This window comes from Ammospiza caudacuta, chromosome 4, assembly GCF_027887145.1.
Source record: "Ammospiza caudacuta isolate bAmmCau1 chromosome 4, bAmmCau1.pri, whole genome shotgun sequence".
NCBI classification, from domain to species: domain Eukaryota; kingdom Metazoa; phylum Chordata; class Aves; order Passeriformes; family Passerellidae; genus Ammospiza; species Ammospiza caudacuta.
In genome coordinates this window covers 16,204,545-16,230,440 of record NC_080596.1, presented here as the reverse complement: position 1 = coordinate 16,230,440, position 25,896 = coordinate 16,204,545, and the positions used below count along the sequence as shown (strand labels likewise).

The 25,896-nt window shown below is 49.4% G+C and overlaps 1 protein-coding gene across 1 annotated transcript; it reads left to right on the top strand.

The window, feature by feature from the left end:
• Nucleotides 1-336: 336 nt before the first annotated feature.
• On the top strand, nt 337-1,203 carry ATOH1 (atonal bHLH transcription factor 1). Its single transcript, XM_058803787.1, has one exon. The coding sequence runs from the start codon at nt 337-339 to the stop codon at nt 1,201-1,203; it is 867 nt and encodes a 288-aa protein (XP_058659770.1).
• Nucleotides 1,204-25,896: the final 24,693 nt, after the last annotated feature.

The following is a 25,896-nucleotide window of genomic DNA, read 5'->3' as shown; positions in this document are numbered from 1 at the left end:
GCTCACCCCCCAACCCCCCCCCCCCCCCCCCCCCCGCTCCCGTCCGCCGGCCGCGGGCTCCGCTCCCCCCGCGCGCCATTGGCTCCCCGCACGCGCCGGCCCCGCGCGCGCGCGCGCCATTGGCCGCGCCGACACGCGACCGGCGCGAGTGGAGGGCGTGCGGCGGGAGGGGTGGGGAGCGAGGGAGCGGAGGGGAGGGGGAGCGGGGGCGGGGGGGACCCCGGCGCGTGCCGCTCCTTAAAGGGGGGCGCGAGCCCGGCCGACACCGGAGCCGTCGGGGCGCCACGCGCGAGGCGGGGGCTGCGCGCGGCCCGATGGGCGCGCGGCGCTAGAGCCATGAGCCTGCCCTGGGCAGAGCGCGCCCGCGAGCCGCCCTCAGAGCCGCCAACGCCCGGCCCGGAGCACGGCGGCTGCGGCGGCTTCGCGCCCGGCTCCTGGCTCGGCGTCTGCTGCGCCGCCCGCCTGCCCGCCGCCGCCTCGCCGCGCTACCTGCTGCCCGCCGAGGACGACGAGGCGGCGACGGCGGAGGGCGGCGCGGCGCGGGGCGGCGGGAGCAGCCCCGGCGGGGCGCGGGGCGGCGGGCGGCCGCGGGGCGGCGGCGGCGGCCCCGGGCTGCGGGCGCAGGTGAGCGGCGTGCAGAAGCAGCGGCGGCTGGCGGCCAACGCGCGGGAGCGGCGGCGGATGCACGGGCTGAACCACGCCTTCGACCAGCTGCGCAATGTCATCCCCTCCTTCAACAACGACAAGAAGCTCTCCAAGTACGAGACGCTGCAGATGGCTCAGATCTACATCAGCGCCCTGGCCGAGCTGTTGCACGGCCCCGCCGCCCCTTCCGACGGCTCCGGCAAGGCCGAGCACCGCGGGGCCCCCTTCGAGCCGCCCTGCGCCGCCGCCGGGGCCGGAGCTCCGCCGGGGCCGCCGGCGCCGCCGCCGGGGCCGCCCAGAGCGTCGCCCCCCGGGCACGGCCGGACTCGCTTCCCCCCGGCGCCGGCCGCGGGGGGCTACTCGGTGCAGCTCGACCCGCTGCACTTCTCCTTTGCGGAGGGCGCCCTGATGGGACAGAGAGCCCCTTCCCCCGCCCTCCTCCTGCCGCAGCCCGGGCAGCCGCCGCAGGAGAGGAGCAAGACGTCGCCCCGGTCCCACAGGAGCGACGGGGAGTTCTCGCCCCGCTCCCACTACAGCGATTCGGACGAGGCCAGCTAAGGCAGGGGCGTCGTCCCCGGCACCCCGCAAGGCCGCCCCTCGAAGCACAGACTCCGCCGCGGGGTGAGCAGCCGGATGCGGTGCCGCCACGGACGGCATCGGCTCCCCTCGGTCGCTTTGAAATCCGCCCCTTCGTCTCCCACCCCCGGCAGCCCCTGGTTTGTCCAGGGGGGGATGGCTGTTAGAGAGTGACTGTACCTGCCCTGTCTGTCAGGGGCGGTTGGTTTGTTGTAATTTTTAGTTTACACTTCGAAAGTTTCTTTCACCTAGAAGTCGTTGCCGTTCCCTCCTGCCAACGCGCCACCTCGCAGCCTTAGCCTGGCTCGCCCCGTCGGCGAGCAGGTGATGCGCAGGGAGAAAGCCTGGCCCCGCTGCCGGGGGTGCCGCCGGCGCCATCCATCCCCACCCAGCCGTGAGCCCGCCCTGACACCCCCGTCTTCCAGGACACCCATCCTGCCGTGGGTCGCATTGCTGTGGAAACACACACACGCACACAAACACACATGCAAAAGTCAATAGCGCACCGTCTTAACTTGTAAATAGTGGACAAAATTTGGATTTTCCTTAGAGCACCATGCCGGCGTCTTTTGGGGGGAAACTTGGCGCAAGCACTTTATCAGCGGCTGGAGATGCAGTTTCAAGAGGAAAGCTACTAACTGCCAATTGGAGACCAATGTTTAATTAAGCCACTTAATCCTAACGCTCTCTTAAAAACGAAAACGGTTTTGTCGTGTCAAACTTTTATGTCAGTTTTATTTTCCTTTTGTGGTAATAGGAAACGTATTTATTATGCAGTGTTTGCAATTATTTCTGCTTCTCTCTTTTTTAAAAAAAAAAAAATCTTTTCGACGACGTAAATCGTTTATTTTGATTTTAGCAACGCCAGCTGCCATTGTTTTATGTATTTTGATTTTGAATTTTTTTTGAGATCAAATAAACGTGGGGAAAAAAAACCAACAAAACAACCAAAACAAAATAAGCCTCGAATCGTGGTCGGGTTCAACTTTCCCTTTGCCCTCCCTGAGCGGGGGTGGTGTCAAACTCCGCGGCGGGGTGAGAGGTACAGAGCCGGGGGCGATGCTCCCATCGGGGCGCCCCGGGGCCGGAGTGCGGGGCGGGCTCTGTCCCGCCTGGAGCAGCGCTCCCTCCGCTCCCTGCGCCGCCGGGACCCCGTCCCGTTCCCGTCCCGCAGTCCCCAGCGGAACCGGGTAAATGCAACAAGTGCAGGGTAAGGAGCTTGTCGCTCTTCTGTAGCGCCTGTCCCCGCACCGCCGCTCAGATCACATCATTCCCTTCTTCCCTGCTCCTTCTCGGGGACACGAGCGGATCTTCCCACGGAGCCTCCTCGGTTTAAGCCGAGAGGAAAGGGCTGGGAGGGGGCGGAGAAGCCGGCGGGGTGTCGGGGACACGCGAGCAGCGCGGCGGGTCGCCGGGGATCAGGATGTGGCCCCTGGGCTCGGCTTAAACCCGGACGGGAATGGGGGACTGGCTGACGCTTAGCCCAGTCTGCCCGTGACACCAGAGCCGGGGCCAAACCGGAGCCGTGCGGTGCGGGGTCCCGCTGGGTTCAGCAGGTGACGCTGGCAGGGGGATCAGTTATCCAGGCGCGGCCGCGGGCCAGCAGCCCGTGCGGGTGTCGCTTTCCCCCGCAGAAACAGGGCACCTGCCCCCCGGTAACCCCGCGCTGCCGCCCTGCCCTGCTCGCCGCCCGTACCTGCCGAAGCGGGCTGCGGTCCCGCAGGGTGGAAAGTTTATCGGGAGGGTCATTTGCCTTCCAAATAAAATGCCTGCTTTGTCGGGGTAGGTCAGCTTTGGTTACCGGCACTGATTTCTGTGCTGTGGGAGCCCGTCTCGCATCATGGGGGACACGCGAGGGGTCCCATCACGGGAGTGATGCGGCGGAGCAAAAAACCACCAACTTTGGGGGCGTTGTTTGGTTTATTTGGTTTAATTTGGGGATGCGCTCGGCGCGGTGAGGGGCAGCAGCCGCGGAGGGGTCCCGGCGGCGCCGGCCGTGGGTGAGATCGGTGCGTGCCGCCTCTCTCCGCCCCGCCGAACCGGGCTCTGCCTCTGCGGCTGCGAACACGCGAGGTGGTGGAAAAGAGCGCATCAAAATCCTCCCCGCTCCCTCGGTCGGGCCCCTTCCCCCGACAGACGAGCGCACGGCATGGCGCGGCTGGTGCTCGCAGCCGCAGCAGTACTCGCCGTCTGAGGGGCTCTCTTCGTTTTTTTTTTTTTTTTAGCTCTTCTTTGAAAGAGATACCCAGCCGCATAGCCGCATTCCCATTTTAAGGTTCAGCTATAGAGTTTGCATAACAACCGCTTGGCAGCCCCCCTCTCTCGCACTCCGTTAACAAGCTGTAACGTATAGCTGCAGGTTGCTATAATCTCATTAATATTTTGGAAACTTGAATATTGAGTATTTCAGACCGCTCATTCCCCATATGCCAGGCCACTCCCGCTATGCTGGCTGGTTCCTTTCTCTCCATTATTAGCAATTAGCTCCTACCTTCCAAAGTCAGATCCAAGTATCCAAGATACTAGCAAAGGAATCAACTATGTGTTGCAAGCTAAGCATGCTTAATATCTCCCAAACAAACAAAGAGACAACATTTCTTTAAGTAATGAAGATGGATAAATCGCTTTATTGAGCCTGCGACAGTGTTTGTTTTGTATAGACTACCGCAAAGTTTTTTAACAAGAGCGGGGACGCGCACCAGCCCCTGGAAGCAGTCTCGCCCGGTTTGCTTCGTGGGGTTTTATCATCCTAAACGGGCTTTTATTGGAAAAGGGCGAGTCAGAAGCGCACTATCCGAGCGTTAAATTTTGGCTGAACGCTGACTGTCCTCCGGGGTGTGCGAAAGGAGCGCGGGGGCCGGGGGGGCTCGGGGAGGCGGCCGCCTTTGTGCGAGGCGCACGGCGGCTCCGCCGGCTTTGGAGCGCGGATCAAAGCCGGACGGAGCGCGGCCGCGAACTCCGGTGCGGGGCTCGGCCCCGCCGTCCCGGCGCGGGCATTTCGGGGCACGGAGCGGGGCCAGGCGCGGCGGCCGAGGCGCATCTCTGCCCCGCGGCTCTCCGGCTGCTGTTTGCTCAACCTCTGGCCTCGGGGAGGGAGGAGGAGGGGGAGAAAGGGTTAAACCCAGCGAGGGGAGACCAGAAAAGCGCAGGGACCACGGCGGGGGGGGGGGGGGGGTGGGGGGTTAGAAGGGGAGTTGGCCGTGGGGCCAGCGTTTCTTAATTAGAGCGGGGCGGACAATGCTTTGGGGCGGACAATGGGGGGGGACAGGGGGGCTGGAGGGCGGAGGGGGGGTCTGGCCCCGCTCCCGGCCGCGGTGCGCCGTGTCTGGAGCGGAGCACGCGTTGTCAGCTGGTGAGCGCAGCGGCCTTTCAGGCGGCTCCCCAGGGAGCTGCGCGCCCGCGGTGAGCTCCATCGTCACCCCCTCCCCTCCATCATCATCATCATCGGCCTCCTCCTCCTCGGCGGCCCCCCACCCCAGCCGAGCACAACAGCCAGCATTCAAGCCCCCTTCCCTCCCGCCCCTCGCACAACAGCAGCGCAGTGGCAGCCACGCCACCTCCCAGCAACCAGCAGCACGCGAGGGCACCGCCGGGGCACCTGAAAGAGTCAAAGCCAAAGAAAGGGAGACAAAGGAGGAGAAAAAGATACGCAGGAACGGCCCAGCGTGTCTGCTCCGACAGCGCGGAGGGGCAGGCGCCCGCAGAGGGACGGGCGAGCCCACGCGGGGCCACGCACGCCCGGGCGCGCACACGCGTGGCCGCACGCACACACGTGCACTCGCTCGCAGGGGTCTGTCCCGGCCGCTGCAGCACCGATGGACACGCAGAAATCCCCCGCTCCCGGCTAGCTGTGTGCCCCACAGCCCCGTCCCCGAGAGGCACAACCCCCGGCTTGTGTCTGTCTGTCTGTCTGTGTGCCCGACTCCCGCGGCCCCAGCTCTGACACTGCCACCCACGGGCACCGGGGCCGGGACGCGGCAGGAGCCGATCGTGTGTCGGGTCACCTGCCGTCGCATGTGCCCGTGGCATGCTTATCCAGGAGAGAAAACTGCGGGGAAAGTGGCCACGGATCGGGTGGTGCGTGGGTGAGGCGGGGACCCTGCCGGCCCCGCGTGGGGAGCATCCTCTCTGCGGGCAGGCCAGGCTGGAGCAGCGAGGGGACAAGGGGTCAAGTGTTCCGCCCCTGGCCAAGTCATTGCAACACGGAGGGGCTTTGCTCGGGGCTGTGTGCCCGCCGGGATGGGGCGCACGGCCGGCTGCCCTCCCGGAGCTGGGTTGGGGCCTAGGAAAGGCACATGGTGCCCTGCCGCCAGCCCATGTTAACTTCAGGCGGAGTCTCCCTGAGGAGTCCCCGGGAGTGGATGGATGGATGGATGGATGGATGGATGGATGGATGGATGGATGGATGGATGGATGGATGGGTGGATGGATGGATGGATGGATGGATGGATGGATGGATGGATGGATGGATGGATGGATGGATGGATGGGAGCGTGGCTCCGCGGGCAGGCGGCACCTGTGCCATGGGTGCGCTGCCACTGCCGCCGCTGGCCATCTCCGGGCTGCCCCGAGCGGGGCAGACAGAAAGGCCTCTCTGAAGCGCTATCGAATGGCTCGGGATGCCTTCGGGAGCCCAGCCAAGGCGTGTCAAAGGCGGTTTGAGCGGTGAAGCATTTAAACGCTTCAATGGGTGACTTTCTGGCGTGTGCTTTTCTCTCTCCCTGCTTAGGCCCGGGAGTAGGGAACAGGCCTTTCTGCTGAGCTCCTCCGGGGCTGGATGCGACACCCCCAGACCCCCAGCCCGGTGCCGCAGCCGGGATGCGACACCCCCAGCCCGGTGCTCTTCCCCGCAGGGCGCCAGCGGCGGAGCGGCCGCCTCTGCTCCAGTCCTCTGCCGCTTCCCGCAGCTCTTCGCTCCCGGCTCGGTTTAACCGAGGCTGCTCGGGGTGGGGAGGTGCCGCCCGTCGCTCCCGCTGCAGCACGGAGCGCAGCTGGGACTCGGGATGGGAGCTCGTGCAGCGCGGGGATGGGCTCTCTGTGGGGCTGACAGGGAAGGCGAGATTTGGGGGTGGGAAAACAAATCCCCTCCGTTTCTGAGGAGATTTCTTTTTGTATTTCTTCCAGGGTTTTCCTCGGTTTTTTGTTTGTTTGGGGTTTTTTTGTGGTTTTTTTGTGGTTTTTTTTTTTTCTTGTTGTTGTTTTTGTTCGTTTTGGGTTTTCTCTTCCCCCTCTTCCCCTGCTCTCCCCACACTGATGCCATCTTTCTTTGCCGGTGTCTTGCGGCGGCCATCCCTTTTCCCCGCTCAGCCCCGAGGCGCGCTGCCCCGGAGAGCGGCGGGCGGCGGCGCGCACCCGCCGTGGGCGAGCGGGGCTGCAGCACTTTTGTGGGGCGGCTAATCAATGGCACATCAGCGAGACAGCGCATCAGCCCATCTGCTTGATATATATTCAGAAGGGCTCCAGCCCTTTTGAAGTCTAATTTCTTCCCCGGGAGAACGCGCCGGATAATTTACCATCATTTCCCAGGCAGGGCGGGCAGCGGGTTAACCCTTTCCCCAAGAGCTGCCGCCGCGGGTTTTCCTCCCGAGCGAGCAGTTTTGAATGGCTCAGCGCCTCGCCACAAACTTGTAAAAGTGCCTCTTTAATGGTACGTGACTCGCTGAAACAGGACACCCGGCCCACCGGCGCGGCAAACCCCGCTCCGCCTTGTCAGATTGGTGTTTTAAAGACCTGTTCGGAACAAGCAAATCCCTCGGCCCTGCCGGGTCGGCTCGTATCATTTCAGCTCCAACCACCCACTGCTATTTTTGTGTCTCGACATCCTCGTTCTTGGGGTTTTCTGTTTGCTCCCATCCGATAGTCAGACACGCAGTTTTGTCCAGAGGCAGGAGCCGGGATGGGGAGCGAGCAGCGCATGGCGTACGGGCTGTGGTGCGACACTGCCCTACAGAGTCCTCTGCCTCAGAGGGCGGCAGGGGCGGGGGGACGGGACGGGACGCGCCCCACGTCGCCCCCGGCCTGCGGGACCCCGGCACGCGTGGGGGGCGCGCGGGACCGGGCCTGTCACCGCTGCCGGGGCGGGACACGCCGGGAGGTGGCCGGGGAGCCCGGGGAGGATGCGGAGCCCGCACCCGGCACCCCGGCACATCTGGGTGCCCGCGGAGCTTTCCGAGTTCCGTCCCCGGCTAGGGCAAAGCGTTTGACTCTGCAAGTTTCTGAGCTTTTATTTGCTTTCTCTGTTCCCTTCCGCCCAGGGCAAGGGCTCTGCCAGGACGGGAGATGCCGGCACCGCCGACGTGCCCTGGCTGAACTCCGGTTCAGGGAACAGGTTGAATGAGGCCGAGGCCGTTGGGCGGCATCACCTGCTTCCCATAAACCCCAAAAGCAAACCCCGGGCACCGGCCGGAGCCGCCGCAGAGCCCTCAGTCCCCACCTGCACCTCGCTTATCTACAGTCAACATTTTTATCCTGCCACGGAAAGGTTCCTGCTCGCTCCCGGCTCCGGGGCGGCATCCGCGACCAGCAGCTACGCCCGGGCCCCGCCGCTCCCCCGGCGCTCGGCGGACACTGCCTCTCCTTCCCCACGAACTGAGGCTGCCCCCACTTATCCTGGGAGCAGTGCGAGGAGATCAGTGTTTTTATTTATTTATTCATCTATTAAATTCACCAGCAGTGAAAGAGCAATGCCTGACAATGTCTCCTGCAACATCTCTTCTCTAAAGCGTACTTCAAAAAAGGAGGAGGGTGGTGCATTTATTTATTGGGGGTTTTTAACACAGAAAAGATATCTCTTCTGCCTAAACATTTTGTGGGTGGACAGGCTGGGAGAAGCCTTGCTGTTGGTTTCCACTGGAGCAGGAGTGGGCTGTGCACAGGGTCAGAGTGAAGAGGGGAGGCGGGGGAAGCAGGGATCCCTGTCAGAGTGGGCAGTGGGCTCCTCCGTACTCCATTTTGGAGAACAGTGGAAAGGGGGCTAAGCACTTCCATACAACTTGTCTGCTTTGGATTTCAGGTGCTGTGGGCAAAAGTATCACTAGTAGAATCCTAGGATTCTGCTTCTCTACCCTATAAGCCATAGAACACTATGAAGCACCCTTTTCCATTGCCGACAGAGTCTATGGCTCAACCTTCTTTGTTGCTACTGGATTCCACGGTCTGCATGTAATTTGCTTTGTAGTTGCCACAGATGACATTATTTTATTTTCCTCATTCCAGTACCAATGCTGAACTTAGGGCCAGTGTAACATGAAGTTCCCCCAAAATGCTGACTGTCAACAAGCTGTGATGATTTCTGGTGGGACTGTGCAACCATCCTTCAGAAATGGTACAGCTGAGAGCTTGGCTAGGGCTCATATAGGGACTATCATAGTTCTCAATCCCAGATCTCCTCTGGCCAAGGGGAAATTATCCTGTCTATGTAGAAGGACATGAGGCCCAGACTTGTTAAATGACTTGCTATGGACAGCAGGAGCCCAGGGCCAAAGGTGGGGCATGAGTGCAGGATGTGTGCCAGGGCTTTCTCACACAACACACTTTATTCCAGATGCTTCAAAAACATTTCCAGTTGCAAGACTTTGCTCAAAGCAAAGAAAGTTCAGCCAGGGGCTGGCTTTACACCTCTGGACATTTCACCATGGTTTTTGATGGGGTCATCCCTTCCTGATGCCCCAGGAAGCAGAGCAGCTTGTGCTAACCCAGCTGTAGCTGATTAGCTAGGGTGGGTTAAGAGGGAGGGAGAGGTGAAATTTTCTGATATAGGATAAAGCTGAGCATATTTTGGGAGGTATGGTGATTGGATGCAGGCTTCTGCAAGCAGTTCTCTTGATTGTTCCCTCATTAAGTTTGAATCTGCCTAATTTGCTCCTGCTGGAGCTTCCCCAGTGCTGTGGGTGAGAACATGGTTGTGAAGTAGCATTCCAGGGTATGTGAGACTCCAAGGCACAGTCTGATGTGCAGAACATGCAGTACCTACCCGCCTCAGTTGCCTCTCAGGTAGGAAGAATGTCTCTTATTTTTTTTCTGGTGTTAGCAGTGCTGCAATGTTTGTGGTGGAGATATGATGAATACAGCCTGAATTGCATTGCTATGTTTCATGGCTTACCAGAATGTTTTGCAAGAGTACACTCACAGCAAATTTTCGTGTGGTTCATCTCTTGTTGTGGAAAGATTACTGGATTAAATCAATTGTGCTGCTATTACTTGGCTGTTAAGACATTGAATTAACCCTTTTTCCTGCTCTACACTTTGGTGGCTGCTTCTTCTCATTGTGGAATATCCTGAAAGCTTTTGCTTTAAAAAGGCTTGAAGAGCAGAAGGCTGGTTCTCTGAGAATGGCAGCTGGGAAAGAAAGGCTCTGAATTGCTGTTGGATTCCTTGGGTTTTCCTGTTGGGAAAGAGAGTGAAAGCTTGGAAGCAATGCTGGTTGTAATTTTGTGCTTAGAAAGTAGTGGGGTTCCTTCACTTGGATGTTGCTGTTGCCTGTGATTGTTTACCCCATCCCTGATATTTCTATATTTGGTTTCCCTTTTTTTTTTTTTTTTTTTCTAAATAACTGAGACGTGTAAATAGAAGAGCATCTTCCAACAGAAAGCAGTGGGTCTAAACTTACCTTAGAGATGCTGTGGTCATAATTTCAAGTATTCTTAAACCAGGCAGAAGAACAAGAGGACACAGTCTCAAGCTGCGCCAAGGGAGATGCAAGTTAGAATTAAGAAGGAAGTATTTTACAGAAAGAGAGATCAGATACTGGAATCATCTACCCAGTGAGGTGGTGGAGTCATCATCCCTCGAGGAGTTCAAAAAAAGACTGGATGTGGCACTTGCTGCCATGATCTAGTTGAATTGTTAGAACATGGGTTGGACTTAATGATCTTATAGGTCTCTTCCAGCCTTGAATTTCTGTGATTCTGTGAAAACAAATGGCTGAATTATTCCATGAGTTCTAATATTCTCACTGGAAGAGAATATCTTAAAGTTCTCATCAAATGTTGCTGGAAATGACTGCAGGCCTCTGATTTTTTAAACAGGGATAGTAATTTTTTTTAAATTATGCAATGGGTGAAGGTTTTTGAGTGGCAGTTTAATGTTAACGTTTTTGAACATAGTACTGGAGAGGAGTGTGGCAGATTTCCATCAGCATAAACCTTCTCTGCATTCAGGAAGGTCTCACCTCTTCTGTCTTTGGAGAAAAGCATTCCCACCTTCAGTACTGTGGTATGAAGTGAAATGTGATCTAAGTTGGATGATGGAAACAGTTTAACCAAAAGGATAGACCAAAGGAAAGCTGACCAGAGGTTTCCCAAATGGAAAAGATGACAGAAACAACAAAGCCAGGAGATAGCCCCAAATATATACACAATATGGTAATTAACTAACTTCATGCACAAAACTGGACAGGTTGCTTGGGAGAAACAGCTTCCCTTTTTTTCTTTGGAAAGACCAGGAAATGTGATGAGACATCAAAAGAAACGTGAGAGCATTGCTTAAATCTGCCTGCGCTGGCCATTGCCCACATTTCGTGGGTATGGAGTAAGAGGTGAAGAGATGTGCTAACAGCAAATGTCATGGCCTGCTTTGCAGGGGCTGCCCCTCTGAATGCACACAGGCTCTCTTTGCAGCAGCTCTTCCTGTCTGCTCTGGTAATGGCTGGCAAACATGGAATCACAGGGTGGTTTGAGTGGGAAGACCCTTTAAAGATCATCTAGCTCCAGCTCCCCTCACCCAGATAGGGACACCAATGCTTGCTTTGTGGGCAGATGAAAATGCTTGTTTTCACATTGTCCCTCTGTGCCCAGTGCTGGTGAGGCCACTCCTGGAGTGCTGTGCTCAGTTCTGGGCGCTCACCGCAAGAACAACATTGAGGTGCTGGAGTGTGTCCAGAGAATTATCTGGAGAGTAAATCTGGGGTTATTGCCAGCAGCTGCTGTTTTAGCTTGCAGAATAGTATTTTTAGGGGTTTTGAAACTGAGAACACAGCTCTTGTGGGATGCTTTTGTGATGCCACAGATTTTCGTGGTGAAGCCTGTCTTTTAATACACATGCAATGGAGTTCTGTCAACTTGCATTGATGTGGACAATTATTTGTGCATGTGAAATCAAGCAAATAACTATTTAAAAAGGTATATCCAGAGCTGAAATTTACCTTCCTCACCCCTTATTTACCATTACTTTAGGTAGCTTTTCAGCAGCCATGACCGTGAATAGTTTCCTGGTTATCACCGCAGAGGCAATGGCACATCTGTCATCCAGCCCAATATGTATTTTTGTACAACCAAACCTCCATACATACTTTTGCCTTAAGAAAAGTGAACTTGAGTAATATGTTGCATTCCAGAGCGTGGATATGCTTCTTCAAAGAGCACGGCTATTTTGAAGCCCTCTCAATACTCAGCCAGAACTGAGCACAACTTGGAGGACCACAAAATTGGTGGGCATTCAATATTCAATTCAATACTGTCACCAAGATTTAGAAGACTATTTTTAATTTTCCATACAAAGCTTAGTGTTTCTATAAACTCTCATTTAGCCACAATATAAATATTGAACCAGTTGTATTTTCAGGGCATTTTATAAGCATTACAAGCTCCACACTATGCTGAAGAAAGGGAGTAGCGTTATCAAAAATTCTGACAGCATCAACAGTGTATTCTTGATATTCAAGCACCATCAACAATGCATTCTTGATATTCAAACACCATTCATTCAACCAGAAGAATTCACATCAAAGGAATTAGGGAAATTCTCAGAAAATATTTCAGAAGTTATTGAAACTCTACTTAAGATTAACAGACATGATCATATCTCATATCTAGCAAAATACATTCAGCATTTTTTACTCTATGAAGGATGTAAATAGTGTCATGAAACAACATCCTCAGCAATGCCCTTGGTGTCAAGTGTGTTCACTAAGCACAGGTTTATGACAACTGAATATAACAGTTATAATAATTTCAAAATATTTTTTATTTTGGAATTTAATTCCTTTTTTTTATTGAAGTTGGGCTTTTAGATCAAACTAGGGAATTAGGATATTTTCTGTTAGCTCTCTAAACTTGTTTCTGAGTTTCTTCTCTCCTCTCAAGCACTTACCATGGAGTCACAGCCTTCTCCGTGTATGTACTGCAGTGTGTCCAAATTCAGATTTCCCTGCATGACGTTACCCAGGAAAAATAGGTGTTACTGATAACCGTCCTTCAGGGGTAATGGGCTACAAAATCTAGAACGGACAACTCCTGTGCTGAATATACTGTGTACCTGAGAGGAAAGTCCATCAGGGTTTATATTTCCATCAGGGTTTTTGTTTTAATTGCTTCTGCAGGAAGCAATTTGTCTAAACCAAAACGTATTTTGCCACAAAGCTTTTGTGTTGCATGTAGAAGGACACTGATGTGTTTAAAAAAAAATAGCCTTTGAAGTTGCCTATGAGCTGCTGCCTTGATTAATTTGAAATTTTAGGTTTACGCACCCGGCCATAAACTCTTTTATGAACTTTTTATTGCAACCGAACTGCGCGGGCAGGCGCTGGGAGGCAGGTGTTCCGAAGGATGCCCTGGATCAACACAGGGCAGCCCAGCCCAGGCAGACAGCGCCCTAAATCCGAGTGCGAGCCGCTCCCGGCGCGGAGCGGGCGGTGCTGCCCCGGGGCCGGGAGCGCTGCGGGCGGGGCGGCCGGGCTCTGTCCATGGTACCGGCGGCTGCCGGCCCTGCCGGAGGCCCGCGGGGATGGTGGGCGCTTTTCCTTCGCCTTTTTTCCTTTTCCTTCGCCTTTTTTTCTTTTCCTTCCTTCCTCGTCTTTTTCCCCCCCTCCTTCTTTCCTCGTCTTCTTTTCCCTCCTTCCTTCTGATAGTGGAGCCACGGAAAAAGTTAAAGATAGAATCTAAAATGTTAGGCTTTGTGCTTTCCCAGATCAACCGCACCTGCGTAAGCAGTATGATAAATTATATAGCTGTTAGATGTGATGATAGTTTAGTAATTAAATGTAATTATTATATAACCATAAGAAGAATAATGAGAAACTATGTCGGAAATTCAGAGAGGGGCTAAATTTATGTGTACAACAGAACAATATAAGTTTAATAATTAACATGAAAGTTATATAACGATAGAGTATAAAAACACGATCATTTTGGATGTATGGTCGGACTCAGATTTGGGTAATACCCCTATTCCCAGAGCTCTTTAATAAAAAGCACCGCATATAATCCCTACGTGATTGTGTTTTTGAACGCTAACACTTCCTCGTCTTTTTTTCCCTCTTTCCTTCCTCATCTTTTTTTCCCCTCCTTCCTTCCTCGTCTCTTTTTCCTGTCTCCTTTTCCGTCCTTTTTCATATTATTTTTGTAATTTTTTTCCTTTTTCCACTCTCCTCCTCTTCCCCTCTCCTTAGTTTAGTCCCTTCCTGTCAATGCAGACTATTAAAAAATAAAGCCAAAAAAGCAAAGCCAGCCCCATCAAACAGCGCAAACCTTTTCACCCCTGTTTAATGCAGTGTGTGTTTTTAGTATATAATCCATAGCTCAAAACCTGCAGTGGTGTATGAACTATAGAAGCTTGGCTTTTTACACAGGTGGCACTGGTGATTTCTTTCTGGGGTCTACAGCTTTTTGTTATGGCATAAGTGAAAACAGACTGTATTGTGCTGGTCTGTATTTCAGTTTATGAGGTTTAATATGACAAAGAGATATTTTTAAAAATGCTCATAAGGAAATGTAAGTAGTTCTTGCAAAAGCTGTGCTGAGAATCAATCTAAAGTCATACAGCCATAGAATCATTAAGTTTGGAGAGGACCTCTAAGGTCACTAAGTCTAGCTGTCAACCTAACAGCACCACCATGTTCACCACTAAAATATGCTCTCAAATGTTATATCCACATATTTTTTCAACACTTCCAGGGGTGGTGACTCTGCCACTTCCCTGTGCAGTCTATACTTGACAGTTCTTTCTGTATTTTTATTCCTTAATATCTAAACCTCCCCTGATGTAACGAGGTCATTTCCCCTCATCACTTGTTGCTGACCCCAGTCTCACTGCAACCTCCTTTCTGCAGAGAGCAATAAGCTCTCCCCTCTCTCCTTTTCTCCAGGCTGACCATCCCCAGCTCCCTCCTATGACTTAACTCAGGCCCTGCCCTTCTCTGGACACCCTCCAGCCCCTCAAATTCTTCTTGTGGTGAAAGGCCCAGAACAGACATGGACCAGCAGCTCTCTGCTGTCAGCTAACATCACTTGGGGGACATTGGCAGGTGGCACATGTCGGGGCACAGATGTCCCCAGCGTCTCCCGCTCTGGCATTACAGTGTAGCCTCTTGCACTGGCAGGTTAAGCTGTGGCACTATAGGCAAGGTCTTTGCTGTCTTTCTTCTTTCCCTAAAAGGATTTTATTCCTGTCAGTATAAATAAAGGATGCATTTGGCTGGTGCAAAGTAACATTCTTTTTTCCAGAATATCATCCAGAATTTTTGCGAAAATCTGATCCTTCTTTAAAGCTCTCAACATTAGACATCTTGGTCTTTTAAAAACTTATTTATTAGCTTAGTTTATCACAAGGAAGCAATCTCTCTTTGGAGCTCACAGTCTCTGGTCCTTCTCTGTGTTTACACAGCCCAGTTAGATTTATACTGGCAGGAGCCTCTCCCTGAATTGCCTATGTGTAGGGAGAATCCCAGTAGTAAGTGACTGGCCGGGAAAGATCCATTTCCTTCTGAGCTGGCTCTGCCCCTAGGATGTTCATCTGTCCTCTGCTGCAGCAGGGCCTCCATTCCAGAGAGACAAGAAGCAAACAGGGTGAAAATCTTCACAGGCCAGGTGTACTTTCTGTAGGGAAAAGAAAAAAAATTGGGTCAGGAAAAGTGGGATGGAGGCTTATCACTGGTGGAAATAGACAAACCCAGTTCCTGCATCCCTATAATCCACTTGAAATTGCAATTACATTCCAGAGCAGTTGGGTTTTATGTTGAGAAAATTACTTTATTTTGCGTAAGAGTTTAGTTTTGATATGATAGAAAGAAATAGTCATAGTGTGAAAAAATCCCAACCAGCAACAACCAAAATAAACAAAAAGCCTGCCAAAACCCCAGCAAAAACTCCCAAACAAAACCCAGAAGTATGGCATTTGAAAGCAGGTGTTTCATTTCTATGAAAGAAAAATGGCAGAAGTGTGAGTCTTGAATCCACTGTGAAACAAGAATATTTCATTCTTCTAAGAACCATAGTTGAAATGTTCTCCTCTTGCCTCAAACCACTACAGGAATTGGAAGCTGTGGGAGGGTTCTTGTTTATCCTTCTCTGCTTTGCTCAGGCATGGCTCAAAACGGAATCTGAGTGTATTTTTTCATTGTTTGTATTATGATAAGATCCTCAGCGAGCAGGTGAGTGCTGGAACGACAGGGGTGTAGCTCTTTATTACTGTAAGTCATCTTTATGCTCATAAATAAACCTTTAGAATTGGATGGGATTGCTCAACTGTGCAAGAGTGTACAGGATGTGCCCATAAACAAAACTAAAACAGGCCCTGTAGTGCAATTTAAACAAGGATCCCATGCATGAAGCAAAATCCCTTGTTGTTGATGTTATAAAATAGTATTAAAATAATCTTAGCGTGTTCTGTGTTGGCACTTGATTTGCTGTATGGTTCCAGCTTTGGTGGTTTCAAATGGACATCATTAGAGCCTGGAGAGCCCTTCTAACACAAACACAGCTGGAGGCCTGTGGGTGTCTCATTTAGGAGTCTGTGATCACTCAGATAAGGGTGCTAAGCCCTGGCTTTGAATGTCTGGCAGTCATTTGTGCACTCCATGCATTGATGTATCCCGAGGCAGTTGGAGCAGGTGAAACCCATGGGGTCAGTGCCTCAAGGCTCTCTTCCACACTGCACAGAAGCCAGCTTGTGGTGTGTCTTGACAGAGCCTTGTAAAAGCTAATATTTTCCATTTAGGCTTTGAAAACTGGGTGATCTTCTAAGTCATAAGACACAAGATGAAGTAGATCCCTTACCAGATACTTACAGAAGTATCAGAGTACTTATTTCCAGGAGCATTTCTGTTGTTTGGGTCATGTGGAACAGATCCCTGTTGTAAAAAAAAAAATGAAGGAAACCGAATAGGAAAAATCACCTCCTTCCCTTAAAAGTGTATTTAATGCCCATTTCTGTAGCAGACCCAACTGTTAAATGGTCAGCACAGCAGTTTCTTCTGTCAAGGGAGCTGCCCACTTAGAGGGCTGCTACTCCAGCTCTGTGTGAAACTCCTACCAGAGGGCCCCAAACCAATGGTGCTTGTAGCAGGTGTCTGCCCTCCCCTACACAGCCAGAAGGGCTGTTCCAAAAACCACCTACATGAATTAATACCCATTCACTTGGCAGATGGGGATGCAGGAGGGCAGGCAGAGCTTGGCATGTGGTGCTGAGCCCAGCCCATTCCTGGGCCTGTTTTGAAAATGCAGGTATCTGCACATGTGTGTGTGTGCTGCTTTCCAGCCTGCAAAGATGCACTAAATATCTCCTAAGAAAAGGCTTTAAATTGAGTGACTGAAGAGCAGCTTCATGTGGTATCAAGAGGTTTGAAAGGTGTAGTTCTGCGTGTAACAGGGGAGTAGAGTGTGGAAGTGCAAAACTCAATGAAACAGCTAAATTGTTTTTCCACCATGGGTTGGCATTCGGGTTCCTTTGTGTTTTGGCTCTAATTTTGCCCAGGTTGGGGTTTTCTAGGAGTGAGTTCTGTTCCCTTTCAAAATGATGCAAGCAAGGCTTTCTGACTGGGCAATAAAAGCTGAGCACACACGACAGGGTGTGTGCTCGACTGCCTTACCAATGTCTCCTGGCCAGGTGGCATTAAGCCATGTGAGCACAGCATAAAAGTGTCTTCTAGCATGTCAGTGCTACTATAAAGTGTATTTTATGGCTGGAATAAAACACACAGGAAGAATTTCCTTTTGAACCTTTGTGCATAATTTTTGTCACAGAAAGAGAGTATAAAAATTACTTAATTCCTTGATAGGTTTCTTTCTTTTCTCAGATAATTCAGCAATAGTGTGACGACAAAAAAAAGCCCTATACCCTGCATGCAACACAGAGGCGGATATAATTTTTCAAAATGTCTTTGTATATTTCTTGTTAGTGGAAATTATTTAACTGTTGAGTCTAAGCATCCTTTTATAAAAGGCTCTCTTGAGGATTAGAGTATTATATTTCTTAGAAGGCGTTTTGTAGATATTTAGTTTTTTAATGCTAAGGACAAAAATATTTAGCTCTTGGACTTAATTGGAGATTAGAGAGCCATTTATTTTCTTAGTACAAGATCTTCCTACAGAAATACTTTCATTCTTTGATAGGTTAAGAAATTTATTGCTCTTTGATTGAAGATATAGCCATGATGATACCATAACTCCTTCCTTTTTCCCCAGTGCTTCTCTCTCTCCTGATTCTCCACACTCTTCTTGAGCATCTGGACTAGATCAGGCAAGTAGTGCTTGGACTAGACTAGAATGGTGTTGTTTACTCTGAAATCCTTCTAAAAGCTTCCTTCCCTGTCCTTCACTTCATGTTGCAGTTTTGTAATTACCTCATTCCAACTATTTTTTATGTCCTCACATCTCATCGTTAGTTTTCATGTGTCTCTTTATACCTTCCCTACAAAAGTGTTCAGACTCTCTTCATCTGCTGTAACCCTAGGCCATCTCTTATTGACCCCTTTCATTTACCTGTGACTGCAGGAAGCTTTCTACCTTCTTCCTGCTCTTTCCCTCCCAACAGTCCCACCAAATTGCTTTAAAGTTTGCTTGTATTTCATAGCACTTGTCATGCTAAACTACAAGTCCTGTGATGTGCTTGGATGGAGAATGCCTAAGTATCCGGCTGAGCTATGTTTGGAATTGGCATTTCTGCTTTAGATGTGGAAGATCTGATTCAGTGCTGCCTTAAAAGCTCTGTGATACTGTCAGGAATAAGCCAACATCTCCTGGCTCATAGCTGAACATCCTACCACTGCATGCTGGGTTCTGAAAACAGAAAGTATCACAAGTTGATATTCCCTCCTAATGAGACACCAGCAATGGTATTTTGGCTGGTGATAACCTGAACATAGTGCCAGTTGTTCATGTGTCCCACTGACTACTTTATCTTCTACCATCCTCCCCAATAACCTCTTCAACTGCCCCTCTGTGTAATATCTAATTTTAAACAAGTAAACTTTTCAGAATTTTCTAATTAAATAACTTGGTGGGGGTAAAAACGTTGCTTTGTAGTCCATCTTGCAAAGTGTTCTGCAGGAAACACCTCAGGTTCAAGTACCATTCCTTGAGATGCAGGTAGGCTGTCTTTCTGTCAAAGGTTCTGAGGCTTGAAGGTCTTCTGCCCTTCAGAACTCAGCTGTGAGAAACAGAGACTTGGACCTTCCAGTGTGAATGGTTCTGGAGGATGGCACTAATGCCAGGATCATCACTAACCTGGGGAATGAAAGTCCCTGAAATCCCATAGGAATAGTCTGGGGTTCTTGGATTATCTTGAGGGAGCCTGAAAAAAAAGTGGTTTGAAGCAGTGGCAGTGTCTGGACCCAGCACGATGTGCCTGGAGCCTGGGACTTTGCAGGCAGCTGATGTCAGAAACTCATTTCTCTCATTGCACAGGCATCCTGCAAAATACATTTCATTTCAGAAATCTGAAGGTGGCAGGTTGAAAGCCATGTCCCTTTCTGTTTTTCCAGTGAGTGGATGCTGGAACAAAATCAAGTCTCAAAGCAATGATCTTCCAGCCAGCTTGACTAATTTCCATCTCTCAGAAGGCAGAGGATTGAGCACCAACTCACTGTGTTGATAAAAGTGCTGCTAATGCCCAGAAATCTGACTCTGCCCTCTTCTAAGTCCATCACAGATGATCAGGCCCCAAATTAATTGGAATCAAGAGCCTTCCTTATTATTTGTTAGCAGGCATTAATTTGGCTTTCCCATGAAAAATTAAGCTCTAAATTGCCAGATTACAATTTATGTGCATTTTATTAATTCTTAGCTTTGCTTTTTGCATTTAATTCATTTCATCATGCTCTTTTTGTCAGTAAGTTTACAGTAAGTGATGCATTTTATTATATACATGTTAAAAATTTTAATAGGCTTTGTAGTTGCTTTCAGGAAAGGTATTATTGGGAGAACTGTAAAGATATGTTGTCTTAACTTTTTGACCCACCAACAAAACCAGTGACGCTCACTTTTCTGGTTCATAAACTCCCAGCTGAATGGGTTTTTTTGTGAAAAATATGAAGCTCATCAGCACTGCTATGTAACAAAGCCCCCTTCAGCAGGTGTGAACTAGGCTGGTGTGCACTCTTTGCTAGCACAGGTGTCTGAGTGCTCCTGGTTACAAAGTTTGGCTGCCTCTGATGGCAAAAGAAGTACATGCAACTTCAGCTTGACAAGGAAAATCAGATGCCAAATATTTGAGTTTCATGGCATGCCTAGTCCAGATCATGTGAACTTCTTGTTTTATTATTATTTATTTTAGTTTATTGTTCACCTGCAGTTTGGACAGCTTCAGCTTCCTTGTGCAGGTGTTGAGGGCACATCTGGGCTGGCCGAGTGTGTGCACCGTGATGCCCATGTGTGACTCCAGCAAAATGCTGCTAGAGCTAAAGCAATGCAAGCAAGAAGACAGTCAGGTCTCAGCTGAGATGCTGAGCTGGAAAATCAAATTAAAAACGAGTCTTCAGAAGTCAGGGCTATCCCAGGAAAGCCAAAGAGAACATCCCCTGACCCAGCTCTTGTGGCTGCGCAGGGAAGCGGAAGCCCATCCCTGCATGGAGGGCTGTGTGTGCCCATGGGATGGCTCTGCTCCGTGGACCTGGGGAGCTGTGCCTCCCTGCCTGGGGCAAAGATCACGTTTGAGGCTTGTGCCCTGACTGACAAAATGTGATAGTATAAGCTATAAGAGGATGTGAGTGTTTTGCTGAGCCAGGAGAGCTGGAGAATTCAACTGGCATTTGTGAGTGCTAGGAAGATGCATGGGGTGACATAGGCTGGTGCTGGAAAATGGGAGAAGTGCTTCAGAAAGTGGGCAAGGCATTTGCAGTGATTTTCTTGCTGCTCTAGTAGGGCTGTGAATTTTTAATTTACTTCACAAAATAAGTCTAGATCTATTTCATTTTGCTGTATAACAAATGCTACAAAAATGACATACAAGTAGGTAAATACTGTAGCTCAGGTTAATGTGAACTCTTACCTTGTTACACTTTTATTTGATCCCATTTCTCTTCTTCAAACAAGTAAGTGATATCAAGTTCTGTAAACCAAGCTGCTGGAATAAACTAGAAAATGGCATAGACCAAGCAGGAGAAATAGGGTGGGAGGGATTTGGCTGCAGGTTATCAGCCATTAATTATTCATTTTGTAAACAATGAGGGTATGTAAAAGCAGCCAGGGCAGGTAGGGAGACGATTATGTTGTAAGATAACAAAGATAAGGGAAAATAAGGAAAAAATCCTGAGCAAACAGAACTGAATGTTGTTCATAACTGCCACAAGCCTTCCTATACCATGAAAGAAACACCAGTGAATTATTAATCACTTCCATTAACGTAATTGTGCCAGTGTTTGACAACAGAGCAGGATCTGATGGATGTGACTTCAAAAGCCAGAGTTTTACAAAATATCAGTAGAAAAGATGTAACTTAGCTAAATAGTTGCAAGCATTTTTTTAGCCTCGATTTTGAGTAAAAAGCATGTGATAAATCTCAGAGGCGGTTAAGACAAAAATCGTCAGTATTTTTCTTTTCTTCTTTTTAGTGTCTGAGTTTGGCAAAAAGAGGAAGTAGTGAGTTAAAAGACAGATGTGGTCATATGAGTTTCCATTCCTTGTGCTTTCCCTCCAGTGTGTCTGAGACTACTTACATGTTGTCAGTAGCTTGTGTACACAGCAGTCTTCTGTGACACTCTATCAGTGAGTACTCATGCAGAAATTATTATGTTGGAGTTTTCTTGAAAAGAAGGAATTGGAAAAGCAAGAAACACTAGAAATAACATTATAGCTGCACAGTCTACTCATGGCCGAAAACCTCTTATCTAAACTCTCCAAGCAAGCATGCAATTATACCCTAATCCAAGTGCTCTTTAATAAAAGCAAAGGTCTGGTTTTGCAGGAGAAATTGCTATAAATGACATGGAGCAGCACTTGTTGCCTGCATGCACTACAAGTGAGGTGCTTTCCAGGAATCTGCTTTCTTGTGCACAATTTAACCATTAGGGAGATTACATCCGGGGTGCCTTTTAGGGTGCTCTTGCATGTGATGTCCAGGCCTGGCTGAGGCAGTTCAAGGGCAGTCCAGCCTGGCAGTGCTGCTGCCTGCAGGGGAGCTCTCAGCTCCAGCCCCAGCTGGGCACCCACCTTTGCTTCCCAAGAAAAAGGTTTAGGGCAAGGGAGCCAATACTGATTATCCTGCTGTTGGGGAGTGCTGCATGCAGCATGCTGAGGTCCTGAGTTTTATACAGTCACTGAAATCCACTGCTGTGTGCCCAACCCTCTTGCCTCTGAATTCTGCTTCCCCCCGGCATCATGCAGCTGCAAATGCTTTTTCCTGGGTCCCTCCTGTCTCCCATGTCGGCCTCTGCAAGGAGCTAGTGTGGAAGGAATGGTGGAAGAGTCCCTTCCACCCTGGCTCTCACCATCCCATGGGGAAGGCTCTGCTCTGTTTCTGTACTGATGGCAAATGGGAGATTTTGTGGGAGCCAGCACATAAAATGACTTGAAGACTTACCTTGTTCTCCCTCCCAGGAGGGCTTGGCTTTCTGGGCTGCAAGCTCACACTGCAGGGTCCTGTCTGGTCTCCCATCCAGCAGCACCCCCAGCTCCTTCTGGGCAGGGCTGCTCTTGAGCTGTTCATCCCTCAGCCTGTGCTGGTATTTGGGGTTGCCCTGACCCAGGTGCAGCACCTTGGTCTTGGTCTTGTTTAACCTCATGATACTGCCAGGGACCCACTTCTGGAGCTAGACCAGGTCCCTCTGGACAGCATCCCATCTTCAAGTGTGGCAAATGCACCATCCAGCTTGGAAATTAGCTGAGGGTGCACTGGACCCCTCTGTGTCCTTAACTGAGATATTAAATAACACCACTTGTCCCTAATGTCCATCAGGATCCTGGGCCATTCACCACTACCCTCTGGATGAAACTGTTCTACCAATTCATTATCCGTCTAACAATCCCCTCATTAACCCCATCAGTGTCCAATTTAGAGAAGGATGTTGTGGGGGACCCTGTCAAAGGCTTTACAGAAGTCCAGATAAGTGACATCTGTAGCCCTTCTCTTGTCTATTGATGTAATTTCTCCACTGAGGAAGGCCATGAGGTTGGTCAGGCAAGAGTTATGCTTGGTGGAGCTGTGCTGGCTGTCCCAAATCACCTCCCTGTTCTCCTAGGAGGATCTCTGCCATGCTATCCCCAGGCACAGAGGTGAGGCTGACAGGGTGGCAGTTCCCAGGCTCTCTCTTTCCATCCTGTTTTGAGATGGGTACAATCTTTCCCTTTTCCCAGTCACTAGTGGCTCCATCTGACTGTCAGGACTTGCCAAATATCATGAGGAGATAGCAGGAGCATCAGCCAAATCCCCCAGGGCTCTGGGCTCATCCCATCGAGTCCCGCAGATGTACATACATTCATTCAGGCCCCCCAGGTGGCCATGAACCTGGTCTTTTTATATAAGGGGAGAGACTCTGCTCCCCACATCCCCATCCTGCTGTCCATCCACTCAAGAGCTGTGGGAAGAGAAGCAGTCATTGAAGACAGGCAAAAAAGATTATCTCAGCCTTCCCCCAGTTTTCCAGCATTGCATATAGGGGGGTTAAGCCTTCTTGGACCTTCATTTTCTGGTTAAATCTGCCTATATCTCTGTACAGCCTCTCTCTGGTTGGTTCACATTACTCTTTTTTATTATTTATTTATTTTCAACCCAAATTTTCAAATATGGAGGCAAGAAGCAAAGGTTTTGGGTGGGTGACAGGGCAGGAGGTTGGCTGAAAGGGGAAGGCTGTTCCCCACCTCCCTGAGCCCACAATCCCTTACTGCACTGAGCCACGTGCTGTTTTTATTGCTTCCATGGCCATCTCCAGGGTTTTGGGTGTTGGAAAGCAGGGACAAGCTTGCACACTGCCCCTCAGTAACTGCTGGGAGTTTGTGTCCCCTCACACCTGGGGGGCAAAAGCACATAGGGGAAGGTTGGGCTAAATGACAAAGCTGATTCTGCTTTCCACTGTTTTGCTTGATCTCTTAAATATAACACCTTTAATAGGCACGAAATTTGCCTCTGAAATAGTTTTACAAATTAAATGGCATGCTACCACTCATAAATGACATCTAATGAGAAACAACAGGGATTTAACTACTGAGAAAGGCACAAATTGCTTCCACACCCCAACCTTTTTAGCAACATAGCAGTTTTCAATGTCTACTTCGAGTGTCTATAAATCAATCTTCTGTGTTATTTTAATTCTCCTTAATTTTCACACCATATTAATTTTACTGCTAAAATTAAATGTGCAAAGAGCACTGAGTTTCATGTTCACTTTTGCATCTGTATCCCTGTACAAGTTAGTTACAGGCACGTTTTTCCACCTCTCAGCAGTGGTAGCTCAGGGCTAGCAAAAAGGGAGGGTGGATAATGTGACAGGCATTTTACTTTCAGCAAGCTTGTTATACCAGCTCTGAATTTTTCATGAAGGCTTCAGTAACCTGTAGCCGAAGCTCGGGGGGTTTCCACCACAAAGAGGTGGCTGGGCTCAGCTCTCACTTCCCATCTGGCACAGGGTGACAGGGACAGTCGGGGACTGCAGGAAACCTGAAGAAGCAAAAAGTTCATGTGGGACATCCATTGTGATGCATGAAAAGCTAAACATGTGCCTCTTGTAGGGACGCAGCTTTGAAACACTCACTTATCTCTGGCTTCAGATTATATTTAGTCAGGGTGTTTTACTTCAGTCACCAGCACAGCTGTCCTGTCTGTAAATAATACTCCAGATAGATTCCCTCAAACCTTTATTTTGCCAGGACTGCACTTTCAGCATCTCTCGACAGCTTGTGCCACAAATTCTGTGCCTGCTGCCTCCCTAAAGTGAGGTTTGAGGCAGTGACACAGAAGAATTGTTTATTTGTCCATTTATTGGCTTGGGGGTTTTTTAAATAATAAAAAACAAAACTTATCCCAATGGAAGTGAATATTTTTAAAATTTTGGTTTTAGTTAAAAGTAACCTTAGAGGGGTCTCTTTAGATAAAAACTGCTGACTATAATAAAGAGTCAGGAAAAAACTACTGTAGTTTTGCAGTCTTCTAGCAGTTGGTTCCCAGAAGGAATATAACTCCGTGTGTATGGGAGTTGAGCTGGTGCAGCCCTCTGAAGGGCATTCTGCACTCAGTTATGTACAAAAAAACTAACCCTAAGTATTTTATAAACAATGTAAAAGGTGAAAAGCAAAGATTTCAGAAATTACAGGGTGTCAGATTAACTTTTGTCCTGAAAACACACTTCCTAAGACTCTATTGTTTTTAAATGCTTGAGGTTTGTTTGTTTGTTTTTTAATTACATGATCATGGAGTGCAATTCTTCAGTGCAAGATGCTATTACTGGTTAATTAGTTTGATTTTTGGGTAGCTGCTATTGTACTGACCTGCTGAATGCGTGGTTCAGTTGGCCTCTTAATGCCTGCAGTTTATATTTTACTCCGTACACAAAGCAATTATTTTGTTTGTAGTCTCTGTTTCCTACAATGCTTTTTTTTTTTTCTTTTCCCTCACTATCTCAAGTGCTTTCCAGATAGCAGTTTATCTCCAAGACACTCTTTGGGATAAAGCAGCAGGGTGTGTGTGAAATTGGGGCTTTTTTGAGAGGAGGAGGCAGGAAAATAAATAATGAGGTATTCCTAAAGTCTGGGCCAGTTTGGGGTGTTCAGTCCAAGATGTTTGTGTCTGTAGCAGGCACATACAGGCATCTATCACTACTACAGCTCCAGCTGTTGCCACTGAGCTTTTCAGAAGCAGGATTTTCCAGGAGGGAGAGAAATGGCATCTGAGCTTGTGAAGAATTTAGCCATGTTCCTTGCCCATGAATGTCAGGCCCAGATTTAACAGGGAATGCATTTTTTACGGTCTAGGAACAAAATTATGTGATGCACAATACTGAAACAGACACTTGGTAAAATCCTCGTATTTTTTTCATTTATAACACAAGGAGAAAGATCTCCCCAAAGCCATTAAATAGGTTGGTTTTTATTAGTTTCAGACATGCACTTTATTTACCTGTTGCCTGTCATTCCAGATATTTCGCTTTCTTAGTGAAATTGAGTTTGCTTAATTTTGGGGTTAATTTCTGTTTGTGTTTTTGAGAGAGGTAAAGTATATATAGCGAATATATACATATGTTTTTGTTATATAGCAAACACACATATATAACATATATATAGTATATATAATATAAATATATATTATATAATATATAATACATATAATATATATTATACTATATATTTTATACAAGATATATGTATATATATATCTATGTTTTTGAGAGAAGTATAGCAAGTATGTTGACCAGCTCTTCTGTCTGTCAGCTCTATGTGGTGATGTGCAGAACCCCCTGGCAGAGATGTGGGTGGGACCTTCTTTGGTCAGACAAGGAACAGGCTCAGCTGTGGGAGGTGGTGGGCATCCAGGCCC

Excerpts from the sequence above, each read along its gene's own strand:
- ATOH1 (XM_058803787.1), top strand. The coding sequence starts at position 337 with ATGAGCCTGCCCTGGGCAGAGCGCGCCCGCGAGCCGCCCTCAGAGCCG.